Below are 20,471 nucleotides of genomic sequence, written 5' to 3'. Positions count from 1 at the left end.
TCTGATCTCCAGCGAGTGATCTCGCACATTTTCATCCTGCGTGTTACAACCGTAATAAATGCGCGGAGCAAGTGCTGCTTAAAAACCAGGCTTTTACTATATGGCAGTGTTTATTATGATTGGAGTTTCTTACCTCCAACGAGTGGCAAGAAAAATGTTAACGGGTTAAAAAACCCCACCGCCCTGCAGCCACATGTGCGCAAACACTGAGGGCACGCATCCTCCAGGAGAATCCGGACTGCACGGAGATGATACGTTTATTAATGCTCAGGATGTAAAAGTTAGCGCTTTCCGCAGCGCGGAGGCAGGGGCACTCGTTTGGGTGCTTTTCCCCTCACTCCCCCCGTCCTGCAGCTCCGGGCTCCAGTGGAAATTTTTTTTTAAGATTTTTTTTTTTTTTTTGCCCCCCGCCCCCCCCCCCCCCCCGCGTTTGGCGTCCCGGCGGCCGCCCCCCCGCAGCCCGCTCCCTCCCCGCGCCCTCCCGCTCCCATGCCAAAAGGGATCATTGTTAGTTTCCTACTTCCCCCACCCTCCTCCTCCTCCTCCTCCTCCTCCTCCCCCTCCCGCGCCCCAGACCTGTTTATTTATGCAGACGTCACCCGGGAGCCCCCGCCCCCTCCTGCATCTCATTAAGTGCCTGGTGTGTTTCTCGCTCCCTGTCAATAATCCCGGATCCCAGACTTCTCCGTTCCTCCGGATTTCGATCCCCCTTTTTCTATCTGTCAATCAGCGCCGCCTTTGAACTGAAAAGCTCTCAGTCCAACTTCAACTCACTCAAACCCGAGCGGCACAGGCTCCCAATATCCGCGGCGGCTGCCCCCCCGTTACAGCTGACTTCTTGGGTTTGTTTGTTGCATTTTTTCTCCCCCCTGCGCCCCCCCTCCCCCCCCCCCCGTCTATATATTTTTTTTTATTATTATTAATTTTTTCGCGAGTGCGTGCGCGGGTGTGAGTGCGTGTGCGCGCAGTGCACGCCGACCAGCTCCCTGGAAGAAAGAGAAAAATCCCGAAGAAGGAAAGGAAGAAGCCTAAAGTCACTGGTGCAAAGGAGCAAAGAAGAGACATTTCCCTCCCCTCCTCCTCCCTCTTTTCCCCTCCCCAGGAGGAAAGAGAAGGGGAAAAAAAAAGAAACTTTCACCTTGGACTCTTCTTTTTTTGGTGCAAACTTTCCCCCCCCTCCCCTCTTCTTTTTTTTTTTTCCTTTTTTCCCCCCCGTTCCCCTCTTTTTTTTTTTTTTCTTCTTTTTTTTTCCCCCTTCCCCTTTTTGCAAAATTGCTGCTGGTGGGGTGAGCCAGGAGGAAAATGCCGCAGCTGAACGGCGGTGGAGGGGACGACCTGGGCGCCAACGATGAACTGATCTCTTTCAAAGACGAAGGGGAGCAGGAGGAGAAGATCTCCGAGAACTCCTCGGCGGAGAGGGATTTAGCTGATGTCAAGTCGTCTCTCGTCAATGAATCAGAAACGAATCAAAACAGCTCCTCAGACTCGGAGGTACGGGGGAAGCCCCCCGCGGGGCCGTTTCGGGCGGCGGGCGGGGGCCGCGCTGCCTCGCCGGGGCCGCGGCCGGGCCGGGGGCGCCGCGCCGGGTCCCGCTCCCGCCGGCGCCCAACTTTCCTCCGCGGCACCAACTTGTAACGATGCCTTCTGTTTTGTTCTGTTTGTCTCCCCTTCCACCTTCCCCCCGCACCTTTCCCTTCTTCCTCGCCTTTTATTCCTCCCCTCCTCCCTTCTTCTCCCCCCCCCCCAAAAAAAAAAAAAAAAATACCACCCCACCACCCCCGTCCCCGGCTGCCCCACGCCGACCCCCGGCTCGCTCCCAGGCGGAGCGGCGGCCCCCGCCTCGGTCCGAAACTTTCAGAGATAAATCCCGGGAAAGTTTAGAGGAAGGTGAGTACGGCGGGCCCGGCCGGCACCGCCGCCCGCCCCGCACCGCCCGCCGCCCCTCCGCCGGGCGCCCGGCTCCTCTTTTTGGGACACTTTCTAAAAAAAGTTTTCCTTCCCCCTCCCTCCTCCTCCCTTCTCTCCCCCCTGTTGCCCCCTTCCTTCCCCGCTCCCGCTCGTGTCTCCCCCGCCATGTTAGCTGCGAAGAGGCAAGATGGAGGGTTGTTTAAGGGCCCACCATACCCGGGTTATCCCTTTATAATGATCCCCGACCTCAGCAGCCCGTATCTGCCCAATGGATCGCTCTCTCCGACGGCGAGAACGGTAAGTGCCTTTTTGTTTGCCCCCCTCCCTCCCTTCCTCGTGCCCCCCGGCCCCCGCTCCCGCCGCGCTCCCCGCCGCCCCGCTCGCCCGCCCCGGCCCTGCCCGGCCCGGCCCTGCCCGCCGCCCCCTCCCCCGCGCCGCGCCGCAAACTTTCCAAACTCCGCGGGCCGCGGCGGGAGGGGGTTTGTTTACACTTCGCCATATTTCTTTCTTTTTTTTTTTTTTTTCTTTTTACTTTTTTTTTTTTTTTTTACTTTCAGTTTTGTGGGCAGTTTTCTGGAGCCCTGGTAACCTCCCCTGCGGGGGGGTGGGGAGGAAAAAAAAAAAACCCACGCAGCCAAACCCAAACAAAATGCAAACGCCACCTAATCCAGCCTCAAAACAAAACTGGAAATGAATTTAAAAAGTCCAGGAGTTTGGGTTTGTTTTTTTTTTTTTTTCCCCTCTCCCCTCCGCTGGGGGTTATTTTCTCCCGGCCGAGCCCGGGATCCGCTCCCGCCCAGCTCCTCCTTTTCCACGCCGTCCGTCGCCTCCTGCCCTCCTCCGCGGCGGCCGGGCCGGCTCCCCCTCCCCTTTCCTCCCCCTTAACCCTCTCCTGCCCTCGCCCGCCCCCCGGCCTGCGGGGGCGGCGACTGCGCGGTGCCCGGCGCGGGGCAGCCTCCCCGCCCGCCGTGGGCGCCGCGAGTTGCGCCCGGCCTCAGCCCGGGCCGGCGCGGGGCGGGAGGGCGGCGGCGGCCGGGCCGCTCCGCACCTGGGCCGCGGCGGCTCCGGCGGGGTGGGCCCTGCCGGCCGGGCAGCGGGCGAAGCGGAGGGCCCAGTCCGGAAGCAGAAATCGCCTCGCTTAGCTCCGCTACCGACGGCCACAGCAAAAAAGAATCAAACAAGTCGAGCAAAATTCCTCCTGGAAGTATGCTGGCAGAACAACACTTTGCTGAAAGCGGCCGGTTTTCTGTTGTTTGGTTTTGTTTTTTTTTTTTTTGCTGGTGTGGTGGTTTTGGGTGGGCTTTTTTTTTTAGTTTTGTGGTTTTTTTTTTTTTTTTTTCTTAAACCCCGGGTTCAGTGGCAGGGGTGTGCTGGCCTGCACGCCTGTGCCTGGAGGTCGAGCAAGTTCTAGCCCAGATCCCAGGAAACTTGGGGGTCCGCTGGTGGCTTTGCAGCCCCAGCTGTTTTTCCGCTCGTAGCATCACCCACGGCGTGCTCCGCTCTGACATCAGATTTCTCAAGTGTCACCTTTTCTTTCCTTTTAAAGAGGTTTTTTTCAAAATTTTTAGCTAAAACAGCTAAATCCACTGGGACTACAAAATACTACGTATTCCTACCGATGGGTTTAGCGTTGTTGTTTTGTTTCTTCTGGCTGTTTCTAAATCTGAAGCGTCCCCACCATCACCATGTGTGTTTATATCCTTTTTTTTTTTTTTTTTTTTCCTTGCGGTAACACGAGATAGCAATTTACAATAATAGATCTGCTGTTTGGTAGATGTTGAAGCTGTACTAATGACTGAGGGCTTGGACAACTTCAGTGTATCAGATCTACAAGTGTTTTAAAGCATTAAAATATTAAACATCGGGTCAGTCTTGTTTTCACTTAGTAAACCGTCAGTAGGCACAGATTAGTAAATGCAGAGTGACAGGGAGGTGGTAAGGAAGGTTTTCTGACTTTGCATCTATTGAGGGCTGTGGTAGGGTTTTATTTTGGTAGTTTGGAAGGCTCTTCTTGCGAGGAGGTGATTTCTGGGACAGTAGCGTGGGGTAACTGCGGTTTGCAATTGTAATGATTGGGAGGAGAATTCAGGGGCTGAATGCATTATATTTTTTCCTTTTGAATAAGGTCAACCACATGTATATGGATGACGGTGATAAATTCCAAATTCTATAAGCACCAGGATCCAGATGGCAAAACAATCTTTGTTACTAATCACTTTGTTACAAACTGTGAAGCCTTGTATTCCTTTTTTTTTTTTTTTCCTCCTTTTTACCTTAAATGCATTCCACTGTTCCAAGCGTAGGCTAATAGGAAGCACACCTCCACTGCTTTTTTCTTTAAGCATTTTTCTTACAACAGCTACAGTTCTTTATTTTTTCCTCGTTACCTTTATTACAGGTCCTTTTTCCCTTAGCATGTAAAGATAGGATCCTTCAGGAGTTAGCTTTCCTGGAAGTATTCCTCCTCCCCTTGCTCCCCCACAGTTAAAAAAGGCCTCTATAGGAATGTTGGGTTTGTGTGAATTAAAGGTGCTGTATAAAAGATTAGGGGTTGTTTTATTGTTGGTATAGCAGGTGGCCTGCTTGGGTTATCAGATGGATTCTGAAAGGATATTTCCACACTCAATAGGCAATTTTCTTATTTCCACATCCAGGCTCCAGCATCCTTCTCCTATCTTCTTAACCTTATTCTTTCACATTCCGTATGCTGGTTTGTTTGCCTGCCACTTAATTATAGCCAGGCAAAATTAAAGTTGTTTATTTAGGCCTGAGAGCAGAATATTATACAGATTCAGCGGAATAGCTGTTGTCTGTCACACACTGGTTTTAGGTGGATTCTAGTTCTCTGCTGTACCAGCTTTCAATTCCAGACGAACTAGATCTTTCTCTCTCCTGTTTGTTTTTTTTTTTTCAGTACAGGTTGAAAAGGTATAGATGGTTCTGCGTAATTACGAATTTTATTTTTATTTACCTAGTTTTTCCTGAAGCCATATTTGTTGAGTCTTAGAGCATGCAAGGTAAAGGGGTGATGCAGATACATAGCAAAATTGCTTTTCCTTTCCTTTTGCTGTTGTAGAATCTTAAAGGTCTGTGGGTGTGGTTGTGGTGGGGTTCCCCCCCTCCCCGGATTTTTTTTTTTGTTTGTTTTATTTGGGGGTGGAGTGGGATTATTGTGTTTTGTAAATGTACCTGTAATTGTCTGTTCAAGAGCAAACTCATGGGCAGCAATTTCTGCTTTACTGCTTCAGGAATGTGAAGAATTATAAAGTATCATAAAATCTGCTTATGATGAATAATATATTATCTCAAGAATAATGCTTTAAATACCGCAAACTCTTTATAAAGCTTGATAGGAGTAATTTTATTTTTAGAAGTCAAAGATTTTTTCGCGTGTTAATCTTGCTTTTGGTAGAATACTGCGGTTTGCTTTTAGGAATAGATGTGTGTTAAGTAGACGTCTAGTCAAATAGTCATAAAGTAATGTACCCGAGAGTGCCAGTTCCATCCCTCCGCTTGCAGAGGGACTGGGGTAGCTGCCTGTTAGGGGTAATTAAGGAGAATGTTTCCCTTTCAGAGTTGGAAAATGAAGAAGCGGTGTATTTAATTTTTACCCTAAATTTAGAGCTTGGTTCATGCTTTCGGTGAGCAAATAGATGCGATGTGATGTGAGAAAACCCTGCTGGCAGATATTCTTATTTTTACTCGTGCTCTTGCATCTTCCTTTCCCCTAAATTGGTGCTTGCTGAGTGAGCCTGTAGGAGTGAGCTTGCGTTTGGTCCTGAAGTTTGGGAGCTGGGAATAGCTGTGGTGGAGAGCAGCCCCCTCGCCTAGATTTTTACGTTCAGGAAGAAACTTTTTTCTCTAATTGACTTGAAAAATGGATGTTTTCCTTTATCTACTGAATCAGACAACATAATCCTTCCTAATACAAAAGCTGTAGACCCTGGGGTGTGAAGGGTTAATGGTGGTCCCTTTTTTTTCCTTCCCTCCAATTGTTTTGACAACACTTTTCAAAGTGTGACATTCCAAGCCCTTGCAATACAATGTAATATTACTGTAATTACACAGGTCATTACATTTTAAATAGAGAACAATAAAATGCTTATCGCACTGAAAAAGAACAGGTGTTCTTGCCCTTCTTTGGTATTTATGCTAATTGTTTTTCATCTCCTTCAGAAATATTTATGGCTGGCATGTTAAGGTTTCAGTCTCGATGTGACAATATTAATTCTTTACTAATCTTTATGGTTGACGTTTAATGTCTGCAGTATGGATTATAGTATTAACGTCCACGAACTAGTTTAATAATGTAGATACAACTTAGTATGTCAGCACTTTGGTACTTTATGATACATAGCTATTCAATGGAGAGTGAATTATTCGCTTTCTTTTTTTTAAACAAAAAATGAATGGACGTGCTTTTAATAAAGTTTCTGGACTTGTGTAAAAACAAGCTAGGAAATAAGAACTGATGATCCTGTGGTGTAAATCAAATGGAACCTCCATAAAGAAACTTTCCTCATGCTTAATTAGGTAGATTGCTGAATCACTCTGCTATAGCATTAGCATAGCTGGTATACAATGGCAAACAGACTGTGTTTGTTAACTTATTTTCGGTAAAGAAGCTGATTTATTTTTAATTCTCCTTTTTTTTTTTTCTTTTTTTTTTTTTTTCCCTTCTTCTTCCTGATAAGATTTCATTGTGGAGCAAATACTGCATTGCTTAGTCAATCAGCTTCTCTTTAGGGGGCTATGAAAATTAGTTAGAGAAAAGTTTCATGTTTCTGGGACCTTGCAAAACAATATAATGCAGTACTGTTACTGGAGTGTACAGGATAATTGCAGGACTGCACTTCATTAAAAATAATATTTGCTTTGGAAATCGAACAATTTTAATAGGTGCACCAGTGGCTGATCTGTACTGAAAAAAAAAAAAACAGTAGATGCTTTTCCAGGTTTTTTGAATGCATTCATACATGGACTGATGATGTTGAGTGGGGTGGTGGTTTTTTTTTTTTTTTTCCCCCCCCTCTTTCCTCTTCGTTTTTTGTTCAAGCAAATATGTGCTGATTTGTCAGCTGAAGATGGAGGGGGGAGGGAGTGTGTTGCAGCTTTCATTGGAGCTTGTAAACCAGAATGTAGGTAAAAATGTTTTAAATTTGTCAGACTTTCATGACTGGGCCCCAAAATCAGATAAAAAATGTGGTGTAGAGAAAAAGGACAGCTGCAGATTTTTTGTGTGGACGTGTGTTTCTGTACCATGACTAAAAACTCTGAGGACCTTTTCCCAGCTGTCTGGGAGTTATGTGGAAGTTGGATTATTGGCAGTTAAGCATGAGACAACCTGGATTTAGCAAATGCTCTCCTACACAGGAAGCAGATGACATTATCCTGGGGGAAGGGAGGAGATCCTTCTCCAGGCACAGCCCGGGGGGAGATGCCTGCTCCCCCCAGCCTCACAGCGGCCAAAAATGAGGGCTGGCGATAGGCACGTATAAATATAAAAGCAGTCGGGTTGTCGGTTTAGGGTTTTTTTTCTTCCCCCCCAGTTTTTTTTTTTTTTTTTTTGGTGAAATCAGACACTGCTCCCACACTGGGGCTGTTGTGAGAAGCTGTGCTTTGGGGGGGGTTGTGAGGTTTGGGGGGGGAAGTTTAAAGCTCTGCTCCCCGGGCGTCTCCTCAGTACCACGTCCTGGCCAATATGTAAGTAAGCCTTAAAACTTTGACTTCTAATTGGGCACATTTGTGAAGGAAATGGTTAATTTTACAACCAAAGGCAAACTTGCACCTCGACAGGTCTGCTGAAAGAAATGTGCCACAGTCGTTTGCTGGCAAGCACCGCAGGGTCATAAATCCATGGGGTTTATTTACAGCCTATAACACTTATGAATGTTAAGATATTTGACGCCACGCTGGCCTTATAATATCCAAGGTCCACAGACACTGGCAGTGGGTCAAATTTCTTTCACTAATTATAAGCAATGAGAGATGGAGTGTGGTGCTGGGTGGGTGGGTGGGGGGGAAGGTATGGAAATCCTCTCTCTCCCCCCACCCAAAAGTGAAGAATATTTCTGCTCCTCCTTCCAACTGCTGCTTTACGTTTGTGCTTTTTTTTTATGTAGGTTCCGAAGTTTCTAATTAACGCTTGCAGTGCTGTAAAGGCTGGGCTCTGGGTGATGCAGCCAGGCTGAAGGAGGGAAGAAGTTTAGCGCAGCGCGCGTGCTTTGCAGAGGTCTCGGCAGTATTGTGCAGGATTTCCTAGACGCTGACACAAGCAAGCGTTTAAAGACAAGATGACACCTGGAAATGTCCTTTAATTTGCTCACGTACTGCTGAGCCAGGGGAGGAAATAAAAAAAATTGCATCAGGTTTTACGCAAAAGGTGGATGGTTGGAAATACATATATTAGGCTGGTTTGCGCGTATAAAACAGGGCCTCTTAAAAAGCAGCAAAAGCCCACGTTAAGGGAAAACATGCGCCGAATGAATTCAGGTGTTGAGGTTAGAAGTGGTTTTTAGGGGAGAAGCCCTGCGTCCTGCTGGAAGGGACAGTCTGGGATGGACGCATCAGCGCGGAGGGGCGAGGGGAGCAGGGGGGACGTGCTGAGGGCGGTGTTTTGGGAGGGGGGAGCTGGGGGAGGCACGGGGAGAGCGGAGGCCGCTGGAGAGTAATTGGAGGACAAAGGAGGGATGTTGGAGCTTGAGGAGAAATTGTAGAAACCTGGGGGGGGAAACGCCAGTACTTGAGCGGATGGTTGGAGGGGAAGCTTGGGATCTGGGGATTGACTCTTAAGTGTCAGGAAAGTCTGGGGCCTGAGGAGAAACACTGCTTCGCTCAGCAAAGCTCGTTATTCTCGGCTCGCTCCCCACCAAACATGCTTTCCTGGAGTGGACAGTCAGATTTGAAGTGTTGCTGTCTTGTCTGTGCTGGGGGGGTGTGTGTTGGAACAAGATAATGCGATTACTCAAATATGCCTAGGTATTACTTTTAGCTTTAATTTCTCCAGCAGTTGATTTCAGGTTCCCTGTAGGTTACTGTTGTGCTTGGAGACTAATTTAAGAAAAAAAGGCAGGGTTATGTGTGTGGTGGAAAGCTGCTCTCCTTCGCCCATGTGTTTTTCTTCTACGAGCCATGTAAAACCTGACTTAAAAAAAATGTGGGGGCTGTCAATTTGGCCCTTCCACAAATAGCTGTACAGTTTTGTTGAAGGTTTTATGCATTTCCCTAATCAATGGAGCGCTGTGACTTATTAGCCCCCGGGGACAGATCCAAATCCCCCAGCACCGCGCTGCAAAGCTGGTGTGGTATTGTACCTTTTTAACAGGTTATCAACAAGGATGTTTCTCTGGTTCCCAGGACGCTGCCCACCCCCTCCCTCCGGCATCTCCCCCCTCCGAATCTTTCCGGCAAAATCTGTTCAGTCTCGCGCCTTTGTTTTAGGTCGGCTAAACCATCGACCCTTATTCTTTGTGGGGTCACGCTCAGGCAACCGGGCAGTGCTGAATGAGTTAAGTCGCTGGCTGAAGTTTGGCTTCATGCAACTAAATTTGAGGCCTGGTAGGCATTAGCAGGGCACAGCACATTTACAGAGCTTAATTAGTACGCGCTGTAATTGTTCATGGTCTGCCAGAAGGAGTAATGTTCAGGAAAAGTGGAGTCGTTCTTCTGCAGTCTTCAGTTTTAAAACGATAAATCACTTGCATATTTGTGCAGTGATTCAAATGGAGCTGAGACCTCTCCATCTCAACATGTGGTAAATTGTAAAGTCAATGAATTGCAGATGTAGGGTACAGCAGATTCTCTAAGAAAATGCAGAATGAATGGAGAAGGGTGATGCTATAAATACGTACTGAGAAGATAACTGGGTTTCTGCTTGCTGTGCCAATTATGATGTACTAAATATATTAGCAGTTCTGTTTTAATGTATTTATTTTAAATTTCTTTAACCTAAATATAGGGGTACCATGTTATTTCACTTGGTGAGGTTTTCATTAATGCTCCAGAACAATGGGTTTCATATGGAAATGCGCGTGATAGCCATATTAATACAAATTAATTCATCATGGGTAATGTTGTAGCTGTTACTAGAGGAGTTTATAATGATGGGACACTTTAAAGTGTGGCTGCAGCAACTTATAAGAAATCTTGCGGTAGAGGATGCCTTTATTTTCTAGTTGGGGGAAATACTGGGAATATTATATATCTCACCATGGCATTTTGTATCTGCCCGTAATTCCTTCCAACTTGAGAGAGACTTTTTGGGTGCATTAATCCGACAGCCTAGAGCCTATTTTTAAAAAGCAAAACACAAACAAAACTACGCTGTACAGATTGACATCGTAAATGCCGCGTATTGTTTTTTTTTGAATGCGGAGAATGTGTGTCACTCTTACTGCTGTGAAATCTTGTCTTCCTTGGGCCTGGTCCAAGATCCATTGAAGTCAGTGGAAAAAAGGCTTCTATTAATAACGAAGGGCTTTGGATCAGGCCCCGTGTGTCTTGAACCAATGGCCAACTTCTTCAAAAGTGGATAAAGGTATTGAAAAAGCCAAACCCAACTAAACGTCATATTGATATATTGCTGCTTCTGTGGCGTCCTTCGCTCTTGGAAAAAAAAAAACAAACCAAAGTTACGTTTCCAGTGGTGCCTTCCTACATGAGCTCCTGCTTCTGCAGTATCTGACTTTCCCACAGAGCGCAGAGCATCCTGGTAGGATCAGGATTTGGTCCGAGGCTGTGTTGCATGTCAATACTGCTTTTCTAATATGAGTAGGTGGATTTGTATGGAAGTTGTAAAAGTTAATGAGTGTTCTGTGAGTCATATGCTGCTGGTTTCAGCAAAGGAGAAATGATGACAGGAAAATGATAGAAATTATAGGAGACAAGTAGGCTTTGGTGAGCAGAGAATGGATTTGCGTTGTTTGAAATGCTTTTGCTGCTTGCTGAAGGAAGTGCGAGCAGGGAGGAGATGGGAGGGCAGATTCTTTTTGGGGTCAGATGGTTCGGGTACCGAAGTCCTGCATGTATTCAGCCAGGAAGTGACGCTGAATTCAGGAGGGACTCTTTGCGGTGTGAAAGGTCCCATAACCATTTTGTTAGTCCTACTGATACAGTTAGTCCTGCCTAACTGTTTTCACCTCTTGGCAGAACAGGTTTTAATGCCCTGGGCTCTGTGGGAAGTACGATTGCATGCCTAATGGCTACCAAGTATGAATATATAATTGTGCTCGACCAGTATCTATCTCACAGCTTTGCAGGGCTCTTCAGAGTATCTGTGGTGTGAAAGGTGCTGTATACAACAAAATCAGGCTCTGCTTTTTAATTCACTAGTGACAGTGATGCAGCTGAGGCACCAAAAAAATCCAAAAGGAGGATGTTGGAAGTAACAGTTAGAAAATGCCAAACTGAAAGTACCGCAAAGGGACTTTGTGGGGAATATGAGAGATTCTTGGATGTCGATACAGTAGAAACAAGTTGTCCTATTTTAAGAAAGGGAAAAATAGAGCAAGAAAAGGTGTGGGCGTATCTCTCTGAGCACATCCAAACTCCCAATGGAGTCAGTGACTCCTTAAATAATGATCTGGAAAAGTCTGAGGCTATAGGCTTTTCTATTCTAGAGACAAGCCGCTACATTGATCTCTGTTTTTAACTGATGCAAATATTTAATAAAGGTTCTCTTGCAACTGCTTTAAACCCTAGTCTGAATAATTTTAACTCGGTTAAACCAGTGAACTGGTTTGGGAGCATACACAGTAAGAGGTTTGCATTGGGTTAATTAGATTTAAGAGATTTATAAAACCAGGGCCACTACTGTGACATAGGCAAGGTCTGGAAGACAGCGTATAGATGGTGCATTGATCTACGCCCAGGCTGAACAGACTGCTATTGAAATTACGCTATTATAAATGTTTGCCAATATTAAAGAATCCAGGGGAAGGTATGACCTTGAATGAACACATCAGAAGAATAAGATGGCAACCAGTGTTTCTACCTTTGTTTTCTCTGGGACATTGGCAAGAAGGTTTTTTCCCTTTGAAAGGAGTTGCAGATTATAGTTGTCTGTCTGGAAGTCAAGTTTTTGAGATTTTTATTGTTGTTAACCAAATGTCTCTGTTTACTTGATTCCTGTTACATTCCTATTGCCTTTTTTTAATTCTTAAACTACACCATAAAATGTAGCTTAAAACATGTCTGTGTCAATTTAAAAAAAAAAAAAAAAGGTACTTTACAGGAGCTAGTCACAAACATAACTACTGTACCGGTCACAAAACCGCTGTGTATAGAATATCCACAGAGCTTATTTTATCTGGATAGCAGCTAAATATCTTTACAATCCCCAGGGTTATTAAAGGCCAAATGCCTGGTATATGTAGTTAGTTTATTTTCTATTGAAATCTGCGGCTCAGCTACAGTACTTGAAAGTACTTTGTTTTTAATTTCATAAATATGAAATTAAATCTCATAAATATGAAATTAAAAAGTGAAAACGAGAACCTGGGTGTAGCTGTGCGGTTGTGAGTGGGAACTGGCACGTCGCCGCGCTGCTGGTGTGCCCGAACGTGGGTATCGGACTGGTTACGTGGGCACATCTGTGTATATGCATGCGATGTATATTTGTGAGCATATACAGGGTTATCAGGTGTCTATTCAATTTTAATTGACAATATGAGATTCCTGTGGTTACTCTGTGCACAGATTGCCTTGGGGCTCTACAGGGTTTGTGGGAAGAAAAGCCTTGACAAGTTTCCATTAAGCCCTGAATCAGGCAATTGGAAAAGAGGAGAATGAAAGGAGCTGAAAAGAGGGACAAGTTGTTAGTGTTGCATTCTGCGCTTGCAACGAGAAACCTCTTTTAGACAAGAGTGGTTCTCAGGCCAAGAATTTCAAACTCGCAGAGAAACCTGTCCAGAGCACAAAAGTTGTTTGAACGGGGTGCAGAATTGTCACAGTAATTAGAGCAATCTCCGTTTACTGAGTGGCAGCCTTTATAAAGGACAGGGGATAAAGGGTTCAAATTCATCTTTCTCTCTCCGATTCACTTCTGATGAACTGCCTCTGTGTATGTATGTGTATATGAAGGAGTGTGTGTGTGGCCACATTTTCAGCTACTCATCATTCGATTGCCCTTGTTTTAAAAGAGGGAGGACTTAGGTTTCTTCTTCCTGCCTCAAATGACGTTTTCAGGCATTTTGCTTTTTATGTATTTATTTTTTTATTGGTGCTCTAATTTGATATGCAGAAATAAGAGGATGCTTTGGGGAATGCACTTGTGCTCTGCTGGAGGGGGAACCCCAAATATTTCTCAGTCTGTTTCTCCTCTTATTCGATCCCGCATCTTTGACTCTTAGGAGAGCAGTCCCATTATTTTTAATAGGATTACTTGTGGAAGCAAGAAGAGTGAATGAATAAGGCTTGGACCCTTAAAGTTTATCCTCTAGCCACTGCAAGGTCTGTCCAGAACTACTGAACCAGCTGGCGTTTTGCCATTGCTCTTATTAGGAGAAGGATCAGGCCCGTGGATCACGTGAGACTGGGTCTTGTGAACGAGCCAAATAAAACTGTAAAAATCGGAGTTGTTGCTGTGTGCGATGCAGGAGTGTCTGGAGGCCTCGGTCTGGGCTCCTTTTGGTCAGATGCTACACAGAGAAAAATGGGAGTGAATGTGCGAGCGAGCAGTGTGGGTGTTCTTGCCCAAGGAAGAAAATGTGACTGCTAAATTTCCTGCATGCCTTTACTTTTAAAGAAAGCAAAATATTAAGCTCCTTGATTTTTTTCAGTAATCATCCCGAGTGCAAAGTTAGTCATTTTGATGTCCATTTACTTAGCTGTTTAGGCTTCGTGATTGCCTTTTATTTGTTCTCCCTGAAATAGTGTAGGATCTCTGCTTTGTAAAGGCTTGGAGGTAGCGACCTTGGCTATTTTACTTAATAATTTAGTCAGTGTTATGTTTCTCCCCTTCGTTCACCACTACATCTGAATGCAGAGAGAGAGAGAGGAGCCCTTTAGGCTGATGTCTTCGCTCTGTCTTGTGTTTCTCTGTATCACGTTGCCTTCAAGGCCTGTGGCATGGCTGGTTAGGCGTTGCGTTGGGACCCTGTGAGTGTTGTATGTCTAATTCATCCACCCTTCTTCTCCCCTGGAGGCCTGGGATCAGCCAGCATCTGCACTGGGTTCCTAAGATATGGACCGGAGGAAAAAGGAAGGTCTTGCTGCTGATTACAGAAACATTTGTTAAAGCTAATAAATACTCATGGCTGTGAAAGTTGTAGCTCAGAGGTCATGTGCAGGTTTTGTATACAGATTTTTTTCTCCACCTCCACCCCCCCCACACCCCCAAACTATTTCCACTGGATGATGATGATGAAGAATTTGGCTACATCTTTTTATATTTTAGCAAAAAGCAGATTTATTTTTTTACAGGGCTGGCGCCTAGCATAAAAAGCTGTGGAAAAATTGCTTGTCTTGGAGTTTGCATTGCAAAAATGCCTGTTGCCATTCAGCAAAGCAAACTTCTGTGCGCACTTCCTTGCAGCATGCGTTCCCCTCGTTCACTTGCCTTGTCTGTGAGCATGGTGCGTGAATACGGGAGGGTTTTCTGAACGTGTAGAAGTTGCCTTGGAGGCACAAGGAGGAGTTGGGAGACAATGATTTTCCTGGCAGTAATGCTGAATTGCTTATGCAGTGTTGGAGCGTACAGTCGGGTCTGTGTGTTGGACAATGTCATGGTCAGGTTGAACAATGTCTTCATTTTTTTGATGATGCTATTTTGTCCAGCCATTGGTGGTTTGAAGAGCATTTGTGATGTCTGCCATCCTGAAAGGGTACCCAGTGTGGTACTAATTGTACCAGGAGTAATTGTTGATTAGAATGTACTTGTTGCAAATTATGGATCTCTCTTGAACATAGCTTTCTCAGTTGTATCCCTTGTGCATTATTTTCTCAGCTGGTAATTAATTTCTCAGTTTGGTAGTTTGTCAGTAACTGGCATTTCTTCAGTAATGAGTGTCTGTAGTAATTCTCCACCACTAAGGAGTAATTGCTGGCCCTATAAAGTCACTGATCTCTTTCATTTGCCAGCTGGATAACCTTTCCTGCTAGACTGTTGTGACCAAGTTATCCATCGCAACAAAGCCTAACTACATCTACAGTTGACATCCTGGCCGCAGGATGCATGGAGAGAAAGGGCTGGAGGAAGCTGGTTTTAAGTTATGGTTGCAAGCAGGAACTCATGGCATCAGCACAAAGCTTTTGTTTGATTTTACAGCTATGTAAAATCTACCTCAGCCTAGAAAAGCAGCTCTTGAGTTTAGTTGAGGTGGCGATGCAGAGCAGCCAATGGCCTCTTCTCATTGCGTGGCATTTCCTCAAGCCTGCTTTTCTGTCTCATCCCGTCTTGCTTTTCTGCCTCCTGTTGGAGTTGTTTCTTAATGCGGTGGTAAGTGGTTTGGAGGTGCTTCCCTTCCCAGGAGCTGGTGGTGCAAATACAGCCCCGATCCTGCATGTGCGCTGGGCTCGCCTCCATGTCAGCCCTCTGAAGAATTGTCCTCAGCCCAGCTGGGTCCATGCATTCGGGCTTGTAGGACTGTGGCCTAAATTTGTGATCCCAAGGGGGAGCTTATGAAGTTTATTTTGGAAACAAAATACTCGGTGAAGCAGGAAGGAGGCTAAAGAGGATGCTGGAAAGATGGTGCAAATGAGAAGCAGAAGTTTTTCATTTACATTTGCTGCTATTGCTCTGGTTTGTGGATCTAAGTAGAAAATGGGCAGTTTTAGGAAATCTCATGAGTTGCCTGTCAGTATCTGCACATGCCTAAATACCTTTTAAATGTGTTTTTGTTTTTCATGCTTCTTGAACACCTTAGCTAATGCCACAAGGAGTGAGCTGAATTCTTGCTCTTCCCCCCCCTGCCCCGCTGTTGGAATTGTTTGTTAAATTCCAATTACGGGGCTTGTTCAACACCTGTACAAACCCACAGCCATTGTTAAGGGAATAATTTGAGGACAATGGGGTTAATGCAGGTGTACACAAGTGCAGAATTTGGATTGCAAAGTCTCTTTATTACTCTGTGTGCATAAGAAAGAGAAGGAAAGAATTCAGCTTAATTTTCAGATCCCAGATATAATTTATAGGACAAGCATTTGGAAGAAGGGTAAGTGGGGAGGGGAAGAAATATCTGAACGTGTTCAGACATGGCACTGAACACATATGAAATAGAAAGTTAAAAGGAAATAAACACTACACTCCTCTTTCCTCCCTACCTCACCCTCATACCACTTTCATGGAGTCACTTTTCAAGGTATAGCTGCACGAAGCTGGTTGGTAATGATCTTGCACACTGATTGCCTTCCGAGTGATCATGGCTAAACCTGAATGTTTGCTTGGAACTGAGGTACCGAGACACTGTGCTGGTTTGTGGTGCCAGCAATCGCCAACCCCAATTGCACCCAGACAGAATCAGTAAGTTGCATTAGATGTACGTTCACATGGGTATGCTCTGTTTGGTAGGAGCAAACTCAAGGGAGTTGGGCTGTTTGACTCGAGTTTTTTCTCTGAAGCTGAATATGTGTGTAGTCTCCAAAGATGTAAGAACATCCATAAAAGCCAAGAGGATGAAGTCCTAGAGTCTGTAGGACATCTCCTTCCGGTGTTCTGTTATGTTGATACAGAGAGTTACAGTTTTGTGTAACTTCGTGAATATCTAGCAATGCACTGAGCATCTTCCTTTGGGGTAATTCCAGTAAAGGCTAAAAGAGGTTTGGGCAGAATGAAAGCCAAGATCCACATCTCTGCTGTCACAAGTGGTTGTAAATTGAGATTGGTTTCTTTTGCAGTTTCATCTTTCTTCGGTTTCTTTCCTTCTCATGGCAGTTCCTCCAGGCAAGGATCAAACTTTCTCTATTATCTTAAGTACTCTGTGCATTTGGGGTACAACAAACTAATAAGTAGGAATAATTATTAGTGGTTAGGTAAACGTTCAGATCAGTTTATCCTTCTGTGATTGCCTGCTAGAACTAATCTTGACTGCTACAAATAGGTTTGGTATTTGGCATTTCAATTTATGTAGGAGGGGAGAAAACGGCCGTTGCCCGTGAAATGGTTCAGAAGTTACTTGCTGTTCTTTTTCAATGAGTAATAACTCAGCTGAGTAGCATGACAGGAGTCTCAGGTATGGAACTGTTTGATCAAGAGAGAAATGGGTAGTTCCCCGTCTTGGTTATGCACTAGCATAATTGTGCATGCCCATGTGCTCAGAGGAGGACTAGTAATCTTCCAAACACTGTCAGGCAACCTGGCTTATATTGGAGAAACAATCTCTTTAATAAAGTTCTTTAATAAAGGTTAATTTGAATTTATGGAAAGAAATATTTCTTGGTGATTTGAGGCTGTACAGAAGGTGGCTAAAAATAATCTTTCAATGAGGTGTCATGGTTTGGTCCACTGGTGATATTTATTTTTCTCTTTGGGTAGTGTGATCTTCTCCTGCCAAAGAGTTCAGTTGTGCTGAGGTAATGAGTAGTGATTTGTCCTAAAACTTCAAGTAGATTAACCTTCTGAATAGCAAACTGCTGAGGTGATCTTGTTTCTGGCAAGTGATGTTAGTGGTTATGGTGGTTCTTTGCCTTTGTAGTTGTGTGAATTTTGTTGAAACAAATGAAACTTTATGGGTGAAAGACTTAATTTTCTCCCTTTACTTGGATAATAATTTTTAAAAGATAATTTAATGATTTTTTCTTTTTTGAATGAGTGCCTATACACTGAACTAATGGAACACAAAACCGGTGTTGGTATGCTTTTCCTCACAGTGTTTACCAATATAGATTGCATTAGTTTCTGCTGTTTGCACCCATTTTTATTTTGTTACTGTGCTAGTAGTATTATGTACCTGCCTTAGAAATTTCTATCGTTCAGCCTGTTCTATACTACATACAGTCACTACGGTATATGTTGTGTTTAGTTTGTTGGGTAGCAGCTATATGGGGTAGATCATCTTGAAGTTCACTGGAGGCCCCTTTTGTGCAACTGAACTCCTTTCTGCTAAGGTAGTAAAACTAGTTTCTTTACTGAGAATGCTTGAATAGGCAAGGTGGGCATTGCCTGGCATCTTGTTCTCTCTGATCCTGACAAAGACCCAGGTCCAGTATTAGCTGATTCTAATTTGTGTTCAGGGCCAAAACCAGGACAATGTGACCCTGTGAGGAATGATCCTACTGTGCTGAAGCAAGCCAAGGAGTGATGTCCTATTAGATAATGAAGCCAGAGGAGTGGTTAACATCTGGTGTTATTTGAATGCTTTTACAACTTGAAGGAGCATTGCCCACCCAAACTAAGTCCCAGATTTCAGATTTCATTTATACTTTTGTGCCTGCAAAACCTGACAAACAGAGCGGTTCATCCAAGAATTGCAGTTAGAAATACTTGGGTTTAATCAAAGGAGCCCATCAATGCAGTCATAAGTACCAAAATCTTGTGGCAGTTGAAAATGGGAGAGGAACTACATCTGAACTAAAAAGAAACTGACTTTTGTGTAGTGTCTTTGGATGGTTTAACAGCTACAAATTTGTGAAGATATAATTAGCTACTTTTCAGGCTAGCAGTTCATTTTTAACATAAAGCTCTCTTTAAAAGCTTCCATAAATGTTTGCAGATTTTATACAAGTAGCACTGCAAAACTGTGCTGTAAGCCTTGAAAATAATTAAATAGATCTGATTATAAACCAGGGGTTTGGTACAGAAATCTGGAAGAGATTGATAGGGAAGCTATTAATACCTGTTATATATACATAAAAATAATAATACATTAATATCTATATAACATCAACATCTATAACCTATTATAACACCAATATATAATATCTATTAATATATTAATACCTAGAATATATATATACGTGTGTGTGTGTTTACATATATTAAATACATATGTATGTGTATATATAAGATTTTTTCTGCAACTTTGAGTTCATGGCAGCATTTGAGAATTGAGTGTCTGACTATTTTCTTGTCATCTGGGAGGATCTTTTTTAGGGGAGGGCCTGTCTGTCTGCATGGGAGAACAGCACTGCCATTAGGCGCTCTGCTCAGTGGTCACCCTTTGTATGAACGTGCCACGTGGTTTCCTCTAAGACACCTGGTATTAGGCCATTTAAAGACATGACTTGCAGCATTGCTTGGTGATGTAAAGCCATAGACGTGACTCTGTGGCCAGGTAGCATTGTTCTTCTGGCTCATGGTTGTGAAGGCAGATGCTTGTGTGGGAGAACAGAGACGTTTAGAACCATAGAATCATTTAGGTTGGAAAAGACCTTTAAGATCATCCAGTCCAACCATTAACCTACACTACCAAGTCTACTCTAAGCCAATCAAGGGTAGACTAGACTAAACCCGTTTTTTGAACACTTATTTCTTACATAAGCAGAGATAGTCCCTTACATATGAATTTTTCTGAATCCATGGTAAGCTGGGCTGTGCTCCTCCAAAGCCCTCCTTCAGCTGCAGAGTTACCATCAAGACGTGATCCAGTGACAGCTGGAATTCTGAAAGTAGTGGTTGAGCTTCTTCTGAGACTTGTTGTGCACAGAGGCAGGTAAACTGTGGTTTGGTGCTGGCTGGTGGGATCACGCAGCTTGGTGATGGTGTCATTGGTGGCGGCTGTGTAGGACTGTCTGTGGGATGCCTGCATGTGCTCTGTCCCCAAGTATTCTGTGTGCTCGTGATGGTTCACCATGGTTCGTGGTGCTGTGGGGTGGTCCTTGCTGGGAAAGTCCTGCTTGAGTCTCAGGTGTATTCCTTGACATTATTCCTTGGACAAACGTGGGCCTTTAAGCCAAAGTGCTTGTGCTGTGGCTGCATGCTGCTCTGAGGGAAGGCTCGTGCCCAGGAGGGCTCACCACAGCCCTGGGGAAGTGGATTGCTCTGCAGGCCAAGTTTCAAGCTCAAGTCACAGTGCAGCCACAACCCTTTATGAAAGATCCTGATAAGAGTTTGGGCCCATGATATTTAAATATGCCTGTGGTAATATAATCAGCTGCCACCCACTACTCAGCTTCTAAGGTGATCCTAAAATAACCTTTGGTAGCATGACACATGCAAAGCTTCCCTCCCCTCCCATTTAATCTCCTATATACAGCACCAGTGTAATGTTTATATGACAGTCATAAGGAAGGCTGTGTAGGTGTATCCAGGACTTTTACAAGAGCGTGACACGACATAGTTTCTACACTTATCTCCCTGCTCCTTGATGTTCTTGTCTCAGCCATGCTTTCAGTTTTGAAATGAAGAAAAGTGGTGTGGAGCCACTCCGTCTTATTGGCGGGGTGTGAGCTTCCACTTTCCCAACTTGCTGAGTGCTCAGTGTTCCTTTGTGAGGACACATGATTTGGACTTTCCTTCTTCTCCCTCCCTTCCCCTACTGATCTTTCACAAGAATAACAAACCACGAATGGATGTTAATGGCTCCATGCATAGTGATATACATATATATAGTCTGTCTGGTTGCCGAGAAGATTTTATTGGCATAAATTTGGAATATTTACAAGTGGTAAATTCACTGGTGAGATTATGC

The 20,471-nt window shown here is 44.5% G+C and overlaps 1 protein-coding gene across 12 annotated transcripts in view; it reads left to right on the top strand.

Moving 5' to 3' along the window:
* The first annotated feature begins 1,237 nt into the window (after nucleotides 1–1,237).
* Nucleotides 1,238–20,471, top strand: part of TCF7L2 (transcription factor 7 like 2) — a 179,436-nt gene continuing 160,202 nt past the window's right edge. For 8 of the 12 annotated variants that reach the window (XM_075717864.1, XM_075717863.1, XM_075717861.1 and 5 more), the window contains exons 1-3: nucleotides 1,238–1,491; nucleotides 1,821–1,887; nucleotides 2,081–2,205. In XM_075717864.1, coding sequence (XP_075573979.1) covers nucleotides 1,303–1,491; nucleotides 1,821–1,887; nucleotides 2,081–2,205 — 381 coding nt within the window. In that variant the 5' untranslated portion in view covers nucleotides 1,238–1,302. Of the gene's footprint in view, nucleotides 1,492–1,820; nucleotides 1,888–2,080; nucleotides 2,206–4,267; nucleotides 4,273–20,471 lie in introns of all 12 variants that reach the window. The other 4 variants (XM_075717865.1, XM_075717862.1, XM_075717871.1 and 1 more) reach the window with 1 other exon arrangement.

This window comes from Pelecanus crispus, chromosome 10, assembly GCF_030463565.1.
Source record: "Pelecanus crispus isolate bPelCri1 chromosome 10, bPelCri1.pri, whole genome shotgun sequence".
Taxonomy (NCBI): Eukaryota; Metazoa; Chordata; class Aves; order Pelecaniformes; family Pelecanidae; genus Pelecanus; species Pelecanus crispus.
Note: the sequence above shows the minus strand (reverse complement) of the source record. Positions and strands in the feature narration are given on the sequence as shown.